The following is a 17810-nucleotide window of genomic DNA, read 5'->3' on the forward strand; positions in this document are numbered from 1 at the left end:
GGCTTACACACACACACACGAGTGTTCATGTGTACCTGTACGCAAGTGCATAAACACACACAGAGAAACAGTAAAACAAAAGACACTGGAAGGAATATAAGAAAGCAGTATGTCCCTCAGATAAAATTATATGGTCATAATTATTTTGCTATTGCTTCTATAAATCCATCTGATCTTAAGAAAAGGAAACAAGGCATCCTGACCAAGCCAATGGACAGACAATCTTATTTGCTTAGCAATTCTACCCAAGGGAAAGATCAAGCGGTGCCTCCAGAGGAAATGACATAAGTATCCCCTTCAATAAAGCCATGTCAATGTATCCCACAAAACCAAGGATATTTCTGTATTACCTAGATAGATGTAAGTCTCTACAGACCTGCAGTGACTAACCATATGTCCCAGGTACTTAGCAATGAAAGACAGGTGCACCTGCCTGATAACTGTAAAAAAAAAAATGTCATAGTTGTAAGCATTCAGACATGTGATCAATGTAGAAGTCAAAGGGTTCTCAGGCCATGGCAGTCAATACCCCTCAGATATCACTCACTCTGTAACGTGCTTCTCCATGATACGTTTTTTTGTCCAACTCAGTGGAGTTTGGAAGTTCACCACCTGCATTACCTTCTGCCTTCTGCCAAACGAATAAGGTCTGAGAGTGGCACACATACCAAAGGGAGCCCCAGTTTGGGAAATCCAGCAAGCTTTTGTGCCATTTTCCCACTGGCCATTACCTTACGGCTTATTTTGCACCAGCTGCCTTTCTGCTTTTCTTCTTTGGAATACTGCAATCTCTGCTGGTTGCAAGCCATGGCCCACTTGCCTGCAGGACAACAGACACAGAGCTAAGTATAAAGAGAGTATGTCAAATTGGGGCATAGGAAAACTGACCATGTGGTTAAGTCTGAATTCCACTTACCCATCTTTGCCCACCGGAGGAGGTATAGGAAGAGGTTTTGTGAAACCTTTTTTCCCAATGAGCCAGAAGGTCTCCTCTGTGCCTTTGCCCTTATTGAAAATACAGATAACCTTAAGCACATAAGAACCATTTTTTCTAAAGACATCCTTTGGTCAGTAGGGTACAAGCATTCAATTCAGCTCCACAATAGTCTCCATTCTCCCAGTGGCAAAATTCCTTGTGCCTATTTTTCTATATGGCCTCCTCACCATTTATACCCGAGGCATGACAAGCTACGGATTCAAATTGAGCACCATATTAAGCTGTCATTCAGATATTCTGTGTACTCACCACTAGGCAGTGCCATCTTCAGCAACATGTGGACTTTTTACTTCAAAGCAATCAAGCATCTGGATAGTCAACTGAAGGTGCTGTTTATTATTTTGGCCCTGATCTTTTGGCATTAAGCAAGCCACTAACTTTTCCTTCTAGTATATATGCATGCAGAGTCTACTGTTCCCCATACTCTACAATCCAACAACTTGTAGAAAAACCCAGAAGAGAAAGTAAATGTCATTTCCAACTTTGCTTTTAAACCCAAGACATCTTGATTGCTGTGAGAACTCTATATCTACACAGCATATTTTTTTATGACAAAGGATTCCTCTTGGTAGAGTAAGACCCTAAAGATGCCCCCATTTATAGGCAAGTTGGTTGGCTGTCAAGACTCACAGGTCACCAGGTGATGGTGGCACATGCCTTTAGTCCCAGCACTCAGGAGGCAGAGGCAGGCAGATGGCTGAGTTCAAGGCCAAGCTGTTCTGTAGAGTGAGTTCCAGGACAACCAAGGCTACATAGTGAGACTCTGTCTTGAAAAAAAAAATGAATCCCAGGTCTTAGAAGAGGAAGATCATAAATTCATGCTAATCACCACCAGACTATCTCTCTAAAGAACCTGAATCACCTCCCTCTATTCTTTCCCCCACTTTTCTAGAAAATCTTTCTCTTAAGTGTGCATCTCTCTCCTCTTTCTTTCAAATACTTTTTGCCTGTTTTCTCATTTCCTCCACTTCACAAGAAAAAAATGTTTATTTAGACTGAAAGTCCTATCTTAATAATAATGACATTAGGCATATGAAAATTAGCATATATACATAGTCTCCAAGAAGTTTGCAAATATTTAGTTCAAACGAACCCTCCAGAGGCAAGTAGAAAAAGAATACTACAAAATCCAAGTTCTATTACCTGCCAACCATGGAACTGTCTTTCATACAGCAGGACTGTTTCTCAAGAGGAAAATAAAGGCCAGAATAGGCCCTATCGCTCATTCTTTGATTTCATATATCCTTCCTATCCCATAGTTTTGAATAAAAAAAATGGCTCTCTCCTTAAGCATCTCACAAATTAATTAACAAACAAATAAAAAAAACCAACTACCAGGCCAATTTTTGTAAAACATTAGGTACTACTTGTCTATTTCCCCTTTCATCACTGTACTTAGTAAAATGTGTTACATAACATTGCTTAGTAAATTATTAGACAGTTCCTTTAACTGCAATTCCTAACTTTTGAGCACTTAGAATTTTCATAAGGTTCATAGTGTGAGAACTCAAAACCTGAGGATCCAACCCTTAGCCATATTTGACTGTCTCTCTTAAGATCTACAGGCCGCCAGGACAGCACATTAATTTCCAGAGAAACTTTGTGAATGTCACGACTATGAAGAGATTTGGGTGTGTCCTGGGTGACTATGAAATGCCCAAACTAATGCTTGCAAAAGCTGATAGGAGGCAAGATGATAGACTCAGGCAAGGTTCCAAATCAAAGAGTATGCAAAGGTGCTCCAGGGGTTTCCTGGGGTTTGGGAGCTCATCCAAACAGATTCTTGGAATCTTGGCTCCCTGTTTAAACACCCACTTGCTCTATTATGAAGACAGGGAGAGAAAGAAAACAAATAGGGCAACAACCAAAGCCAGACGCAAACTCTCTCACTCAATATCAATCCCTAGGAAGACCCAGAGGATTCCCTACCCCATCCCACCCCCACATGTATGCCAAATAATAGCATCTTGTTTTGGCATGATACTTTTAAGATGCTTTGACATCTCCTGTCCTATTTATTCTTTTTAAAGTTCTTGAACGTATTTTTATTATCAGTCTCATTCTACAAATTGGAACACTGAAGTCCATGACGTTAAATGGCTCATTAATAAGAAAACATAACAGACTAGAATCCAAGTCTACCAGACTGCAAATTGTGAATTCCTTTCCCTTCACACTACCTGTTTCTCCAATATATTGAAGTCACAGGGCATATCTAGAGGCCAAAAGTCAACTCTTAGGATCTTTTTTTTTTTTAAATTTATTTATTTATTAAAGATTTCTGTCTCTTCCCCGCCACCGCCTCCCATTTCCCTCCCCCTCCCCCAACTCAGTCCCCCCCCCAGCCCGAAAAGCAATCAGGGTTCCCTGTCCTGTGGGAAGTCCAAGGAACCCCCACCTCCATCCAGGTCTAGTAAGTTGAGCATCCAACCTGCCTAGGCTCCCACAAAGCCAGTGCGTGCAGTAGGATCAGAAACCCATTGCCATTGTTCTTGAGTTCTCAGTAGTCCTCATTGTCCGCTATGTTCCCCCGCCCAGTGTGTGTGTGTTATGGGTTAAGAGAAGGAGTAAAAGAAATTGGAAAAGAAAAATCACAAAACAGTGCTAGTGTTTATATACCAGTGAACCAAATACCACTTAATCCCAGAAATTAGAGACAAAGTCTGAAAGCATCCACCTAACACTGAAAACACATATTTTCTGAGAACAATAATTTAGGGGAACCTTTTCAGAATGTAAGTTTACATAAAAAAAAACTTTGAGAAATGGAACTGATATGATACAATATATACAAAATTTCAGCAACAAACTCCAAACTTGTCAAGAAAACAGTGATCTAAGTAAACTCAGCTGAGGGTAGGGGTGATAAAAACGGCCTTGAGTTTTATAGAGCCATCAGGAGGGAACTACTTGAGAAGCAGAACTGGCGGGTTAGGTATTGGTAAACTTGGTGCTGATATAAGTGCAACACAGGGTTAAGTGGGCATTAGGGTTGCTCTCCTGATAGGTCAAGCTTCTCATCTGTAAATGATTCCTTTCCTAAGCTACCTCGGCTTCCTCATTTTTGGTCTCTTTCTTTTTATACTCAATCACCGTGAATACTCAATGTAATTATTATATTCTACTCTCTTGCCCAATCTAAGCCACTGCCTGAATTCCACTAAGGGAGGCCACATAGGAAAAAAATCACTTCACTGAAGGAAATAAAGTAAAGGAAGAACATTGCTACTGGATCCAAAGGTGGAGCTCAAACAAAGAAGCTGTACTGGAGGGAGTTCAAGCATCAGTCAGCTGGAAAGAGACCATGTCTGTAGCCACCAACTTTGAAATCACCACTGGTTGGCCAACACATGTGGTCTTTCTGCCCCCAAGTACTAAGGTGACTTTTTCTTGCAACAACAGAGTGGAAGAGGGGTGAAAATCTTGAATTAAGACATCCTGAAGTGTAGTAGCTATATGATACAGTCAGAGCAGGCTTGCATTACCTGTTTCTAACACAGCAAAAACTCCCTTTGCCCAAGTCCTGCTGTACAATGTGTATTTTCTGCCTCTCGTGGTGAGGGAGGGAGAATGAATGGGCACCAAAAAGCCTTTCCTATGCTCTCCCTTCTCTTTGGGCCTTCTCTTCTTTCCAATATTCCTTTTTGCAATATTCCTTCCTTTCCTCAGCTGTCACTTTTTCCTCTTCACTTTGAACCCTGACCTCTTGATGTCTCTTCCTCATGAGGCTCCTGCCACCCTAAAAAACAAGGCCCAGCGGGGCATTTATAAAAACACTTCTTCCTCGCACTTGTGAGGAACATCTTCCAAAATTCCCTGGGATAGGGGAAGCTTCAGGTTGCAAAGGCTGCTTTGAATTTCAGCCTCCTTTCTCATTCATGTACTTGAAAGTCCTACAGATTCAACTGCCCCTGTCTAGAATCTGTACGGCAATAACCAAAAAAAAAAAAAAAAAAAAAAAAAAAAGGCCATGGGACGGGACTATAGCCAGTTTTTTTTTTCTTTTTCGGTTTTCAAAAGTGAGAGCTCTTCAGCTTTTAGGTGAACTTTCTGAACTTTCTGTAGCAGTAATATGAGGAACCTGCTTCAGCCTTTGTCCCTCAGTGCTGGGAAATGACAGAATCACAAAAGCCTTGAGCCATCCAATTGCTGCCCAAGTAATAACCCTACCCTATCATGTCATTGTGTGAATTCTCTGCAGAAGTGATGAAAAGCCTTTGTCCCCTTATAAGTGAGTCACCCCAACTACCAGAAGATATTAAATATCTATTGGAAGAGCTGAACTAACATGAGGTAGAGAAAGGCACCCCTTTCTCTAAACTTAGGCCTTCAGAAATCTAACTAGATGGAAATCACTACCACCATTCAGGGAAAGTATGCCAATGAGATAAACAAATGCACCACTCTGACTGCCCATCTTTTGCTTTTCCTCACGAACAATCACTTAAACATCATCTTCATATAACATGGTGTTATGGGAGCAAATCAGGCTTATTGAGATTTGGCCTGATTCTGAAGGCAAATGACTATGTGACCCCATCAAAAGCCTTCACCTTTCCAGGTCTTGATTCTTTTTCTGAAATGAGCAAGTTAGATTATCAAATCAGAACACTGGAATCTCCTACATTTAGATCCATGTGACGAGAAAGAGATGAGAAAAATTCAATGGAAATTCCAAAAGGGAGATTGAATTATTTTATTGCCAAATTCCAGTTCAAATAATAACCTCAACAGAAAGGAAATATGCTACTAAATGTTTGCCTTTCATAGAAACAGACTCTGTCCTTATCCCCTACCTTTCCAGTGCCCCTGATCTTGAAGAAATACCTGTGTATATAATGGGTCATTCATTGATGTGACTGAAAAGTCAGAAATGCTGGACACTGAGTGCACTAAAAGAAAATATAAATTCATCAATACTATGACTATGATCAGCAGTAACAAAGAGTAAATAAAATGGAAATTAGACTACCAAAATAATAGCATAACCCATTAGTAAATCAAATTCTGGACAGATCTTTTAGAAGAGATAGAACTTACAGTCTGAAAAAAAAACAGAAAAATTTTCAATTCTCCCACACCCAGTTAAAGGTTAATTGTTCCAAAAGAAAACCAATGAAGCACAAGAGACCCTCAAATGGAACTCGAGAATCTGCCCAAGCTGCAGCTCCGTGTCCCAGATTCCTGGGTGAGCGTTGTCAACAGACCGTGACCTCTCGAGACACAGGTGTGTCCAAGTGGTTTGGTTCCCCAAACAAAAGGTCATTATACCTTGAGCTCTGTCCTTCCACGAAGCTCTACTTCATAGCCTTCACTCAGAGTTTGAAGAATTGTTACTGTGCTGAGACTGACATGGATTCGGTATGCTGTAAAAGAAGGCGGAACATCACTTTGGCTCCCTTCTCACCGGTAAAATCAATGAGACATTAACAATGTAATAAATGTCCCCACTTTAGAAAATAAAAAGCTCTCAGAAAAGTTGAGAGATAGAAAAAGAGAGAGAGAGAGCTTTAGTCCTACTTGAATAACAGGAGGAGTGATGACCTCATTGGGCTCAAAGAAGGCATCAGCAATAGCACCTATTAAGCTCCTAGACAATATCTCAGATGAAAGGTCAGGTCATGCAACAGCAAGGGGTCAATTTGACCCAAAGGTTGAGACGGAGAAAGCAGCACTGTGCTCTCAGCTGCAATGTAACTTCCTCTGAGGGAAATGTGACTTCAGGAGCTTGTTGCACTGGCTTTTATTAAGGCTGAATTATCCAGACCTATATAATCCTCCTTGAGATTCAAAGGTGTCACTTCCAAAACAGGTACACTTGCAGCCATCTCTCAGTATTATCATATTTAAAACATCAGTGAGAAATAGCCCAAGACTTATGTCCTTCAATATCTTGTGGGCATCAGACATCCCCAACTTTTTTTTCATGGGCTGTCGGTGCTTTCAGATGTAAATGTGCATGACCATAGTCTTTCCTAGTCTTACATTAGGGAACTGGATCTTTAAATATTGATCTAGGATCAAATTGTAATTCTTTACTGAAGACCAACCACTTACTTGCCCCCTGAGACAAGGTCCCTCAGCTTCCTGACAACTGTTACTATATGACCTGACACCTTGCTGAGACTGAGTCTTAAGCAAAAGTCCAAGATCTGCTCTCATATATACTCGCAGAAGCAACCCATCTAGAGGCTGGTTATGATCTGACTAGGAAGGCATGGCTGAAAAGAACAAGAACCTTTTAGCATGTATATTCATCTCTTTTCTTAACAGCTCAGTCCCCGTTTGTCTTTCTCACTGAATCACATTCCTGCAAAGCCTCCGCTCAGAAAAGGCTATTCTGTTGCTAAAAGCCATGTCCCTGACTAGTGTCTTCATTCCACTATGTGCCATCCCACTAGCATCTGATCTTCAGGACATCTTGAAGTAGGGTGAGCCTGCAATATAGCTCAAAAGGCAGTTGATTTTAATCACTAACTAGCTATGTGATAAGGAGGACCATTCTTAAGTCCCTAATCACTCCCATTCAAAACTCCCAGTGTATTTAACTGGATGTGAAGGAGATACTGATGAAATTGATTTCTTCATTAAGAAGTTTGTTACACTCCCTAGTGTCACATCCAATATGAGGTCAGAGTTTCTCTCTTATCAGACCTTCACTCAGTGACGGAGCGTACTGACATACTCGGTTCATAGACTTTAGAAAAGCACACTCCCCAGGTTCAGGAGCACAGAGATCACACGAGCATGCTTTGTGTCCTACACAATGCCTTCCTTGCAGAGCCAGGGCTTACAAAACACTTACTGTGGATGATTCGGTGCATCCATTTTTTCTTCATGCCTGATGACCAGACAAGATGCTACCTAAAGCTCAGAATTTAATTTTTCCTCTCAGCTCCCTATTTCCAAAGTGAAGTGTGTGGTGTTTTCCCTAAGTGCGTACCAGAATATGACTTCAGCCTTCTCCGAGCTTACATCAGTGCTAAGCATTGTGCCAAATCTGCATTGCAGTTCCATGCTCATTTTCACTCCATCTTGGGTTGCACTTCAAGCACAAAGTCATATGCAAAGTCATATTCACCCAGCAGCTCCCGGATGACTATCTCCATGACTTCTGCCATATCAGTGGGGTTTTAAAGACTTTCCCAGATGCCAGGAAATTTATGCCGCAAGCACTCTGTAAGTTCTGTGCTGCCCCCTTAATCACGACTGCACAGGCTAGATGGGCTAAGACTGGACCCATTGTAGAAACCCGCTTCTGCTGTACATGAGTGATGTGGAATGGGGTCACACAGGGCACCACCTGCTGTGCTACATGCCCCCATATCATGGGGGACTAGTTTCAGTATGTGTTGCTGAATTTGAGAAAGAGCTTGCTTAGCAGTGGCCAGGGCTGCTGATGGTTTAAATGATTTCTTTCTTTCACCTAAAAAAATAATCCATGGAATCTGTATGTAGGGTTTAATGGTGTTCTGTATGTTTTCCTTATGATAACATTTGCTTTGCTTAACCATGATATAAATAAATAAATAAAAAGGTTCTGATGTACCTCAGTAGAGGTAGTGAGTAACCAAGAAACCAATAAAGCATCTTGTCCATAACCACCAATGGCAGAACCATTTGTACAGTTTTATTTGCAAGGAAAAGAAGAAGCAGAATTTTTGCTACTTTGACCACTTTGAAGGAAGTAAGGGTTTTATGTGTAGGCAAGTTGGAATTAATTATTTTGGAATTCCAAGCTCCTTAGATTGAAAGATTATTACTAGCTGAGTTCTGCAGGCTTATTTGATAAAGCCAGGGACTCCTGGGGTCCTAACTAGTTGAAAAATTGGACTAAAGCAACAAACAGCATCCACCAGCTGGGAGGCAGCTGGCTCATGTGCCTTCACAAACTAGTTGAACACTGAAAATGTCAAGTCTCTTACCTAGTTCTTTTCTCTACAGGGCTCCTTCCCACCTACCAGGCTGGCCAATTCTTTCTTTTGCCCAAAGACATTTTTTTAGTTGTTTTGATCAAATCGACTGGCTGTTTCAGTATCACTTAGCTACAGCTTTATTTCTATAACAGGATAGGTACATGTTCAGTCCAACATCACCCCCTACTGGCTTGCTGTTAGAGACCAGAGAAATGTGTGATAAGTCTTAATCGTCTTGAATTATCTTTCACTTTCCTCTAAAACATAATAATACTGAGGTCCCCATTTTCTTCCTCCCCCTCTTGCAGAATCACTATCCCAATCATGAGATGGCCCCACTCCATCCATTCATCTACAGATACTCACGTAGCCCTGTGGATTCCATCCGAGAAGCTGTGTTCACAGTGTCTCCAAACAAGCAGTATCTGGGCATGGTGAGGCCCACCACTCCAGCAACAACAGGCCCTATTAAACAGCAGGAGAGTGGGACTGGAGTCAATAGGTGTGTACTCGGTGCTACTAGAAGAGACGTGCAAGCAGGACAGGGATGGCTTCACAGAAGAACCAAAGTTGCCATCAAACTGATCTAGAAATCTAAAGGAAGACTGGTGATTGAATAATAAATGCTGGTCTACAAGAAGGCAAATTTACCATGCTCTGGACACAACTACTTTTCTAATTTACACCTCTATTCTAGCAACAGGTTCACTCAAAATGCAAAATCTGTCAACAATGCAAAATAAACATCAGAATCAAACCAGAAAAGCCTGAGAAAGAACCCAGGATTCAAACGGGTTTGTTGTAGTGTGGGGAAGGAGTGGATATAACTGTTTCTTATGCCTTAAGGTTGGAAGAATCTTTTAATCTATCTCCCAACTGTGTCTACAAAGAGAATTATTGCTCCGACAATCAGAAAATGTGTAAACAAGTGGAAGTGACTTTCCGTTATCTGTGGTAGGAGTGTGGAAGAGCAGTGTGCAGAGATAATCTAAAATTATTTCCCATTTGTCCTTGCAGGAATTTTTGTTCTTACAAAAATGGCCGTGTTACATGTTCAAGATAACTGAAGAAAAAAAAAATACTTCAGCAGGCAGACAGAAAAATGAGCTCAACAGTGTATTGAAAGTTCCCATTCTTAGCTTTCTGATTTTTGTTTTTTTCTATGTTTAAAATTTTCAGCATTATATTTTTTTGCTGTTTCCTGAGTTAAAGGCATTGTTTTGTTTCTAAAGATTCTTTCTGCTGTGAATAAGAGCAAATCAGAACTAAAACTATATATTTTTATTTTAATTTACTTCTTTCTTTTTCAGTAGCATCTATTTGGGTACCCTGCCAGGCACTATGGGAGTCAAAAACAAATAATGTGCTGTCTAAATTATAATAGATATTCACATCTGAATGAAGAGAAGAGACTACCAAGCAGGAAACATTCAAGCAATGTGACTGAGGCCAAGCAAACTGTACAAAGAGAACTGAAGCGTTTTAGAAAGTGAGGTGTTATATGGAAGAGGGTTCCTGCAGGCAAGGCTTTCCCAGCCTCTTGGAAGGTGACTAGGATTCAGTTACAGGGAAAAAAAGACAAATCAAAGGCTTGTGGTTGGGATTTCAGCATGCATGGACTTTGGGGAAGCTCTTAGAGAAAACATTCTACCAATTTAGGCCCCCAGGGAGAAACTATAGATAAGTAAAGGTTAAATAGGTTGTACAAAAATATAGTCCTTGGCCCACTAGAGAATTTTGAGCAAAGGTTATATAAAAAATATTCTTTGTCTTTTTTTCTTCTCTGGTCAGTGTATTGGATTCACTGAAGCAGGAGTGGATGACCCTATAGAAAAGCTATTGGGCATATGGTGTCACAAAAAATGAACAGAAGGCATTGGAAAGGAGGTATGGTGCAAAGTCAGCAGCCAAAGTGGGCACCAAATAAATAGACATAGGAAAAGAGAACCGGCAGACTTGGTAGCTGTCTGATTGATAGCCATGACTAATTGGCATGGGGCTCTAAATTTATGTTCATTCACTGGAAAAGACAGTCTGAAATTTTAAATATGTTCTATTTGAAATAATTAGAAAGTACCCAAACTGAGGGACACTTGGGACACTGCAGACATGACATTGGAGCACAAATGAGAGCAGTGGATTTTCTTTGGAGAAAGAGTGAGCAGCTGCTATATTTGATGCAAAAATATGGCTAAGTATGGTTCCTGCTGCCAAAGAATTTGAAGTCTAGTGAAAGTGTGATGTGCAGTCCCCTCTATGTGCTGTGATTACCATTAATGAATAAAGAAAATGCCTTGGCCTGTTGATGAGGCAGAACTTAGGTAGGTGGGGAGGACTGGACTGAATGCTGGGAGAAAGGCAGAGTCAGAGAGACACCACGGAGCAGCCAAAGTAAAACATGCTGAATCTTTGAGGGTAAGCCACTGCCACATGGCGATATACAGATTACTAGAAATGGGTTAAATTAATATAAGAGTTAACCAATAAGAAGCTAGAGCTAATGGACCAAGCCGTGTTTTAATTAATACAATTTCTGTGTGATTATTTCCATTTTGGGCGGCCAGGACCAACAAGTGGCCCCTTGTAACAGAAGTGCAAACAAGACAATGTGGATTATGCTGATAGTTATGGGAAGGATAAATAGAGAGAGGCAAGCATGGAAGCAAAATGATGTTATTACAAGGATTGATCCAGGAAGGAGATGCTGGTAGCCTAGACTTGAGTAGTGATTGTCAAAAGGGCACAACACAGACTCAAGGAATGTTTAAAAGGACAAAAAGTTTAAAAACTAGCAGTTGGGGCTGGTAAGATATTTCAGAAGAGAAAGGCAGTTGCCACCAAGCTTGACAACCTGAGTTTGAGTTCCAGGACCAACATGATAGAAGGAGAGAAGCAAGTACTGTAAATTGTCCTCTGATCTTCACACAAGCACTGTGGCATAAACACACACACACAGTCAAGTAGAATAAATAGAAGTTGGTTGAATACTGAAGGTCAGAGGGAGAAAGGAGTCCAGGATGGCATCTAAGATGATAATCGGGTCGTTGGCAGTAACGCTAAATGAAATACAAAACACGGTGGAAGGGCATGTGTATGGGAAGAAGACATGTTGAGTCTGAGAACAAAGTGAAATGCTCAGGTGGAAATGTCGTTAGGAAGTGTGACACACATAGGTGAAGCTTAAGAGAAAAGACTGTCCTGGAGCTGTGGTGTTAAAAGGAAGTAATATAATAATATTTGAAGTTCTAAAAATGTGGTTATAAAATAGATACATAAATCATCTACAGTCACCAGCGTATATGTAGTAGTTAAGAGGAAAATATATAAGGGGAGGGGCTTTATTTGAGAGGGGATGAGTCCAGGAGAAAAATATTTTTGAATCATTGATTACATTATCCTAAACATCACAAATACTTGGTGATCTTGTAGCATAGCAGACATAGTCATGGTGGTGAGAAATGAGGACAGACTGCAGCATCTATGGTGTGGAACATGGGCTGCTGTCCACAGCAGTGTTATAGGTGGAAGAGAGAAGGAAAACCGGCTAGGCAGAAAGTAATGAAGCACTTCTGGATACCAGGCTAATGCAGCTGTCCAGAATCAGGGGACATCTACATAATTCTCCTTCCTCGGCTAAGTCATCTATGAGGTGCATGGAAATGATTTCTCTTGCTTTGGCTAGCTTCCATTACCTGAGTGCAGACCTATTCGAATTCTGACTGGCACTTCTGGCATGTGTCGCATCTTAAAGGTCCCCACAGAGCTCAAGATATCCAGAGACATGTTGGCAATCTCAGCAGCATGTCTACTGCCATTCCTCTTTGGGAGGCCCGAGGCCACCATGTAGGCATCTCCAATGGTCTCTACCTAGAAATTATAAAAAGTAGGATTAACAGACATGTAACCTGTTCATGTTATTTCCCACATACACAGGGTTTCAAGAGTATGTGGAAGCTACATATATAAAGTGAAGAAGGCAGCTCGGGGCTGTCAATCATTGACAAGCCTAAATGTACATCAGAATCATTTAAGGAGCTTTATTAAAATACTGATGCATACGCCTCACAACCAGAGATTCTAAAGTATAGCTTCTTCAAAGGTTATTGAATGACTCTACAAAAGTACCAAGCTTCTGGAAATTTCTGTATGATGAGAAAATAGAACTACCCCTAAGATGTTCCTGGCAAATTAGTTGGGGAAAATGTACCCAAGATACTGTCAGAAAGAAAGCCCTTCTCTAGTGAATTTTAGATAAATGGGCAGCCTTGGGAAAGTACAGGGAAAGGGAAAAGGGACAAAAAGAGTCTGTCCCCCTGACTTGCCTTGCTAATATGATCATCAGTGTCATAAATCTTTTGGGTATGAGAACTAGGTCTTTCCCCACCAATCACCTCCTTCTTTCCTATGCTATATCTTCGAGGGGGCAATAATTCTGGCCTTTGACTATTCTGCAAGAACCAGAGGTTAATTAATAACATTTTAAATTTTTTAAAAAAGAACCAGGGCTGGACACTTGGAAGTAAAGACGAGTCTCTGCTCCTCATCTTCCCCACAGAGTGTGCTCACTCTGAGTTAACTTGTACATGGAAGCTTTTCAGAAAAATTCAAGTCACAAGCAAACTGGACGGACTTCAATGAAATGCAAGAGTCTGGATAGCCTACTATATATGAGATTATAGCTAAAAAGCAATGCAATTCTGAAGACATACTGCCATGCACAGAGAGTCTCAGAGTCACTACTTACAATTCAGGGGCTTCCTCTATCCAGTGTGCTTATCTTTAAAATAAGATAATGTCAGTCCTCATAGGATTCTTAGGACTAAATAATTTAATGTACATAAATTAAAGCTGAGCAGGTGAATGATAACCTATATTAAATGTAAGCTATTGCTACTGCTACCATTATGACCACCTCCAACAACGATAACAAAAAGCACATCTTAAAGCCAGTCTTAGGACTATGGTTATTATTCAGTTCCATAAAATGAGGTTTAGGATTCAGCAACAGGGCTCACATAATGACTTTCTAAATTTAAATCAATAATAATAGACCTTTGACCCCATGGGACTTTTGCTTCAACGTGCTTCCCCTCAGTCTCCCAGCATTGGTATGGTTTGGAGGGATAATCTCTGCAGTTAGATAGTCATGACATCCTTCACAAAAGAAGAGTTACAATGCAAATATCATTTGGGTGCAGTGAGTTAGTGGCTGGCCATTATCAGAGCATGGTAGCTGACCATTTAGCTTTGATAAGTTGTTAGCCCAGAGACCTTAGGGATATAGATGAGGACATTAGAAGAACACAAAGCCTGGCTCAGGCGAGCACTCGAGTGTAGATGGCTATGAGGAATTATGGGATCTATCAGTCAAAGGGCACTTCAAGGAAGCAAAAGCACAGGAAAGGATCTGGTTGAAATGGGGCAGTGGAAGAAGCAAAAGCTAAAACAAATCACCAACTTCTGCAGCAGACTTCTCACATCCATTCCAGATTACCAAGGGCCAAGGGAGGTGACGCCAATTCCATAGGTAAGGAAAATGGAAAGGCATACAGCTTTGGTTACTCACTGATGGTTCAATTTTTATTTTCTTTGCAATCTTTTGTTTTAAATAAACAGGCTTGAAAATTTAGACTCCAGTTTTGGATTCAGACAGTCCTGTTCCATCTTAAAAAAAAAAAAACCACTAACTCCATATTGCAGCCAAGAAGTATCAGAACAGCTAATGGCTTCATCCCCAGGACCCCCAATGATTGTCTGAGCAGAATCAGCTGGATTGATTGAACTAGTGGCTGTGTTACTGCCCATGCTGAATCATCTTTGATTTTAGTTTCAACTGAATTAGCTTTTAGTGATTTGTTTTTCTCTTCAGGCTTCTTGAGTTCAACAAGTTAAGACAGGTAGTCTGATTCCATAGATTTTTTTTCCTCCACAGTGGTTTCCATGTGCATTTCTTGATTGGTTTGAAGCTCCTGCTGATTGACAGGTATGATGCTTATTTCTGAACCCTATTTAGATAGCATATTTTAGCCCGTAAGGGTCTCTATCAGTCTAATCTGAGATAAATACACTGCCAAGTGTGTGATTTGAGAGTTGGACCATTTGAGGCTACCATAAAGGATCCAATACATGAAGCTACTCATTCTCCAGCTCTTCCATGGTTCCTGAGACATGAGTTATCTAAACTTGGGGATATCTGAGGCATCTTTTATCTCCAATACAAGTATCCATGTCACTAGCAACATAGAAATGTCTCTACAGAACTATGAGACTTTTAATCATTTTCTACCTATTCCTACCCAGAGACAATATACCATGTAGAAAGAATAATAGTAAGGAAGCATACTGCCAACAAGAGTGAAAGGAGTTATCTGTTATCTCCTCATTTTCTGCAACCTTTGATTTTTTAAAACAGAGTGGAACTAAGCTGGAAAGATAAGAAATGGTGAGTTAACACTTCCTCAAAACTTAGATGAATAGATGTACTTTGAGTTAGCCTGTATCAGTCCCCAAAAGTTGCATTTGTAAGAGCACCCTGGTGTAATGCTGTATTCCTAGAAACAATACCTAAGGGGAAGAGTGAATTTCCATAGCATGTATTATATATACATAAACTTGACCTAGAATCATTCTGTAGCAGCCATCAACTATGAAAAAAATCATCTTTTCATTACCTAGCACGATACATTGTCCATTGTGAAAATGCATTCACTGAACTACAACATGGCTCCCCATCTTAACCTCTTCTTAGTCATAGTTCTAAACAACATCTCAAAAGAACTCTCTCAGGCAATCTGTTTCTTGTTTGAGACTTCTTCTACTTGGCCTTCATTTCCAGGAAAATACCAGTGGAGTGAAGTGCTATCTTAATTTTTATTTCTAAAAGACAACATTCTGTGAAATTGCATCCTTAAATTTTGGAAAACCCATAAATCTCATGTAAAAATTTTCATGTGAGAAAGCATTAATCTGCTAGTTATCATACCTTGTAGACATCATGGCTACCAATGATGGCATCAAAGAGTGTATACAGGTCATTCAGAAGATCCACCACTTCAATGGGCTCACTCATGGCTGAGATGGTGGTGAAGCCCACAATGTCACTGAAGTACAAGGTGACCAAGTCAAATCCCTCAGGTTCAACTGTGTGGCCCTTCTTGAGGGATTCAGCAACTGATCTGAAAAGCAGACATAGCTATTCCTAAGAAGAGAGCACCCTCCCCTCCCCAAGTGCCACACACTAAAGACAATTTCTCTAAAAATCACTGTCAGGAAAATGATGAAAAAGAGCTTCACTTGGGCAGAGTATTAATGATTTCATTCAACAAGTATATACTGAGCACAAGCAGTATGTCAAGCACTGGGCCAGGTGATGTGGGAGACCCCTCTGTGTGCTGTGATTACCATTAATGAATAAAGAAACTGCTTTGAGCCTATAACAGAGCTATAAGGGAACAGAGCTAGGCAGGGGAAAACTAAATAGAATGCTGGGAGAAAGGAGGTGGAGTCAGAGAGAAGTCATGGAGATAGATATGCTGAAACTTTGCTGGTAGGCAACAACCTTGTGGTGATGCACAGATTATGGAGATGGGTTAAATTAATATGTAAGAGTTAGCCAATAAGAAGCTAGAGTTAATGGGCCTAGCAGTGTTTTAATTAATATGGTTTCTGTGTGATTATTTCGGGTCTAAGCTAGCCCAGCAGCCGGGAACCAACAAGTGGCCCCTCCCCCAATAGCCTGGTGCTTTAATATAACTTGAAAAGATAGATATGGTCTCTGTTTCCATGGAGTTCCTTCAACTCCCAGGGCTTCTACTTCACCCACTCAAAGCCACTGGGAATACAGAGGGTGAAGGACAGGGGGTGGGGAGACACAGTTGGTTGATGTGTAACTTTTTTCGCCTTTTTTAAAAAATGGAACACACTGTTATAATGCTTCACACTCCTCAGGAGTTCACACATACAGTGGCAGCATCTGTGTTAGAAGCTTTTCTGTTTTCTGTTTTTCAATTTCCAGTTCTTCAGTCCGTTCCCGGATCAAATCTTCCAGGTTGCTAGAATACTGCTCTAACATCCGAAGCATGGAATCGATAATATTAGTCTTTTTCCCTTTATTGAAATATTTAAACTGAAAGTAAAAGAGAAAGAAAAGCTTATGACTGCTTGAGCACCAAACTCAGTGATGATGGAGTAGGCCTCATCACAAATCTTTTCCACATCAGGAGAGATGAGCCCAGATATAAATAGGAAACGTCTCATTGTCACCCTGCTCCATTCACAGAGCTCTTTCCCTTCCCTAGCCCCAAAACATTTCCCCCATTATTCTGCTTCTTATGAGTCTGGGCACAGAGGTTCAGAGAAAGACCTGCCGGCTCTGAAATGCTATAACAATAGTAGCCATTTTCAAGAAAATAGGGTTTTGTCTAGAGCCCATGTCAATTGTGGGTAACATAAGAGGGAGAAAGAGGGCAGGAACTGATGTTTTATCACTGACATTATCAACCTACAAAATCACCCTTATCCTCAAATAATACAGTGTTGTCAACGACTTTCTTGACAACATAGAATGTTCAAAATATAACATGGTAAATACCATGCAGTCCAATACCAAATGGTTCCATCTAATAGCTGCCTTTCATATAAGTCAAGTCATGTAGAAGTTTAGCTAGTTTTGGTCTGTGTTGCTTCCTGACTTCTAAGAGGTTGCTGCTGGGTATGTTCAATACATCCTCTTGGGACCTTGTCAATCTGCGAAGAGCTTCCTAACATAAGCATTACAATCAGGAGCACATAGTTCCCTCAATGCTGTTCTAGTCACCATGTTCATAACCAGGAAAGATTGGTAGTGGTTTTGATGAATAGACTTTGAGGGTTCTGCCCAACAAACTTCATACAGCATG

The 17810-nt window shown here is 40.6% G+C and overlaps 1 protein-coding gene across 1 annotated transcript in view; it reads right to left on the reverse strand.

Moving 5' to 3' along the window:
- Window positions 1–732: 732 nt before the first annotated feature.
- Gucy2f (guanylate cyclase 2F, retinal) overlaps window positions 733–17810 on the reverse strand; it is a 79695-nt gene continuing 62617 nt past the window's right edge. Inside the window, exons 12-18 of the mRNA XM_075957550.1 lie at window positions 16875–17038; window positions 15896–16088; window positions 12606–12780; window positions 9280–9378; window positions 6269–6363; window positions 917–1005; window positions 733–820 (exon numbers count right to left, since the gene is read on the reverse strand). Of these exons, the coding sequence (XP_075813665.1) occupies window positions 733–820; window positions 917–1005; window positions 6269–6363; window positions 9280–9378; window positions 12606–12780; window positions 15896–16088; window positions 16875–17038 (903 nt within the window). The remainder of the gene's footprint in view (window positions 821–916; window positions 1006–6268; window positions 6364–9279; window positions 9379–12605; window positions 12781–15895; window positions 16089–16874; window positions 17039–17810) is intronic.

The sequence above is a fragment of the Microtus pennsylvanicus genome, chromosome X (assembly GCF_037038515.1).
Source record: "Microtus pennsylvanicus isolate mMicPen1 chromosome X, mMicPen1.hap1, whole genome shotgun sequence".
NCBI lineage: Eukaryota > Metazoa > Chordata > Mammalia > Rodentia > Cricetidae > Microtus > Microtus pennsylvanicus.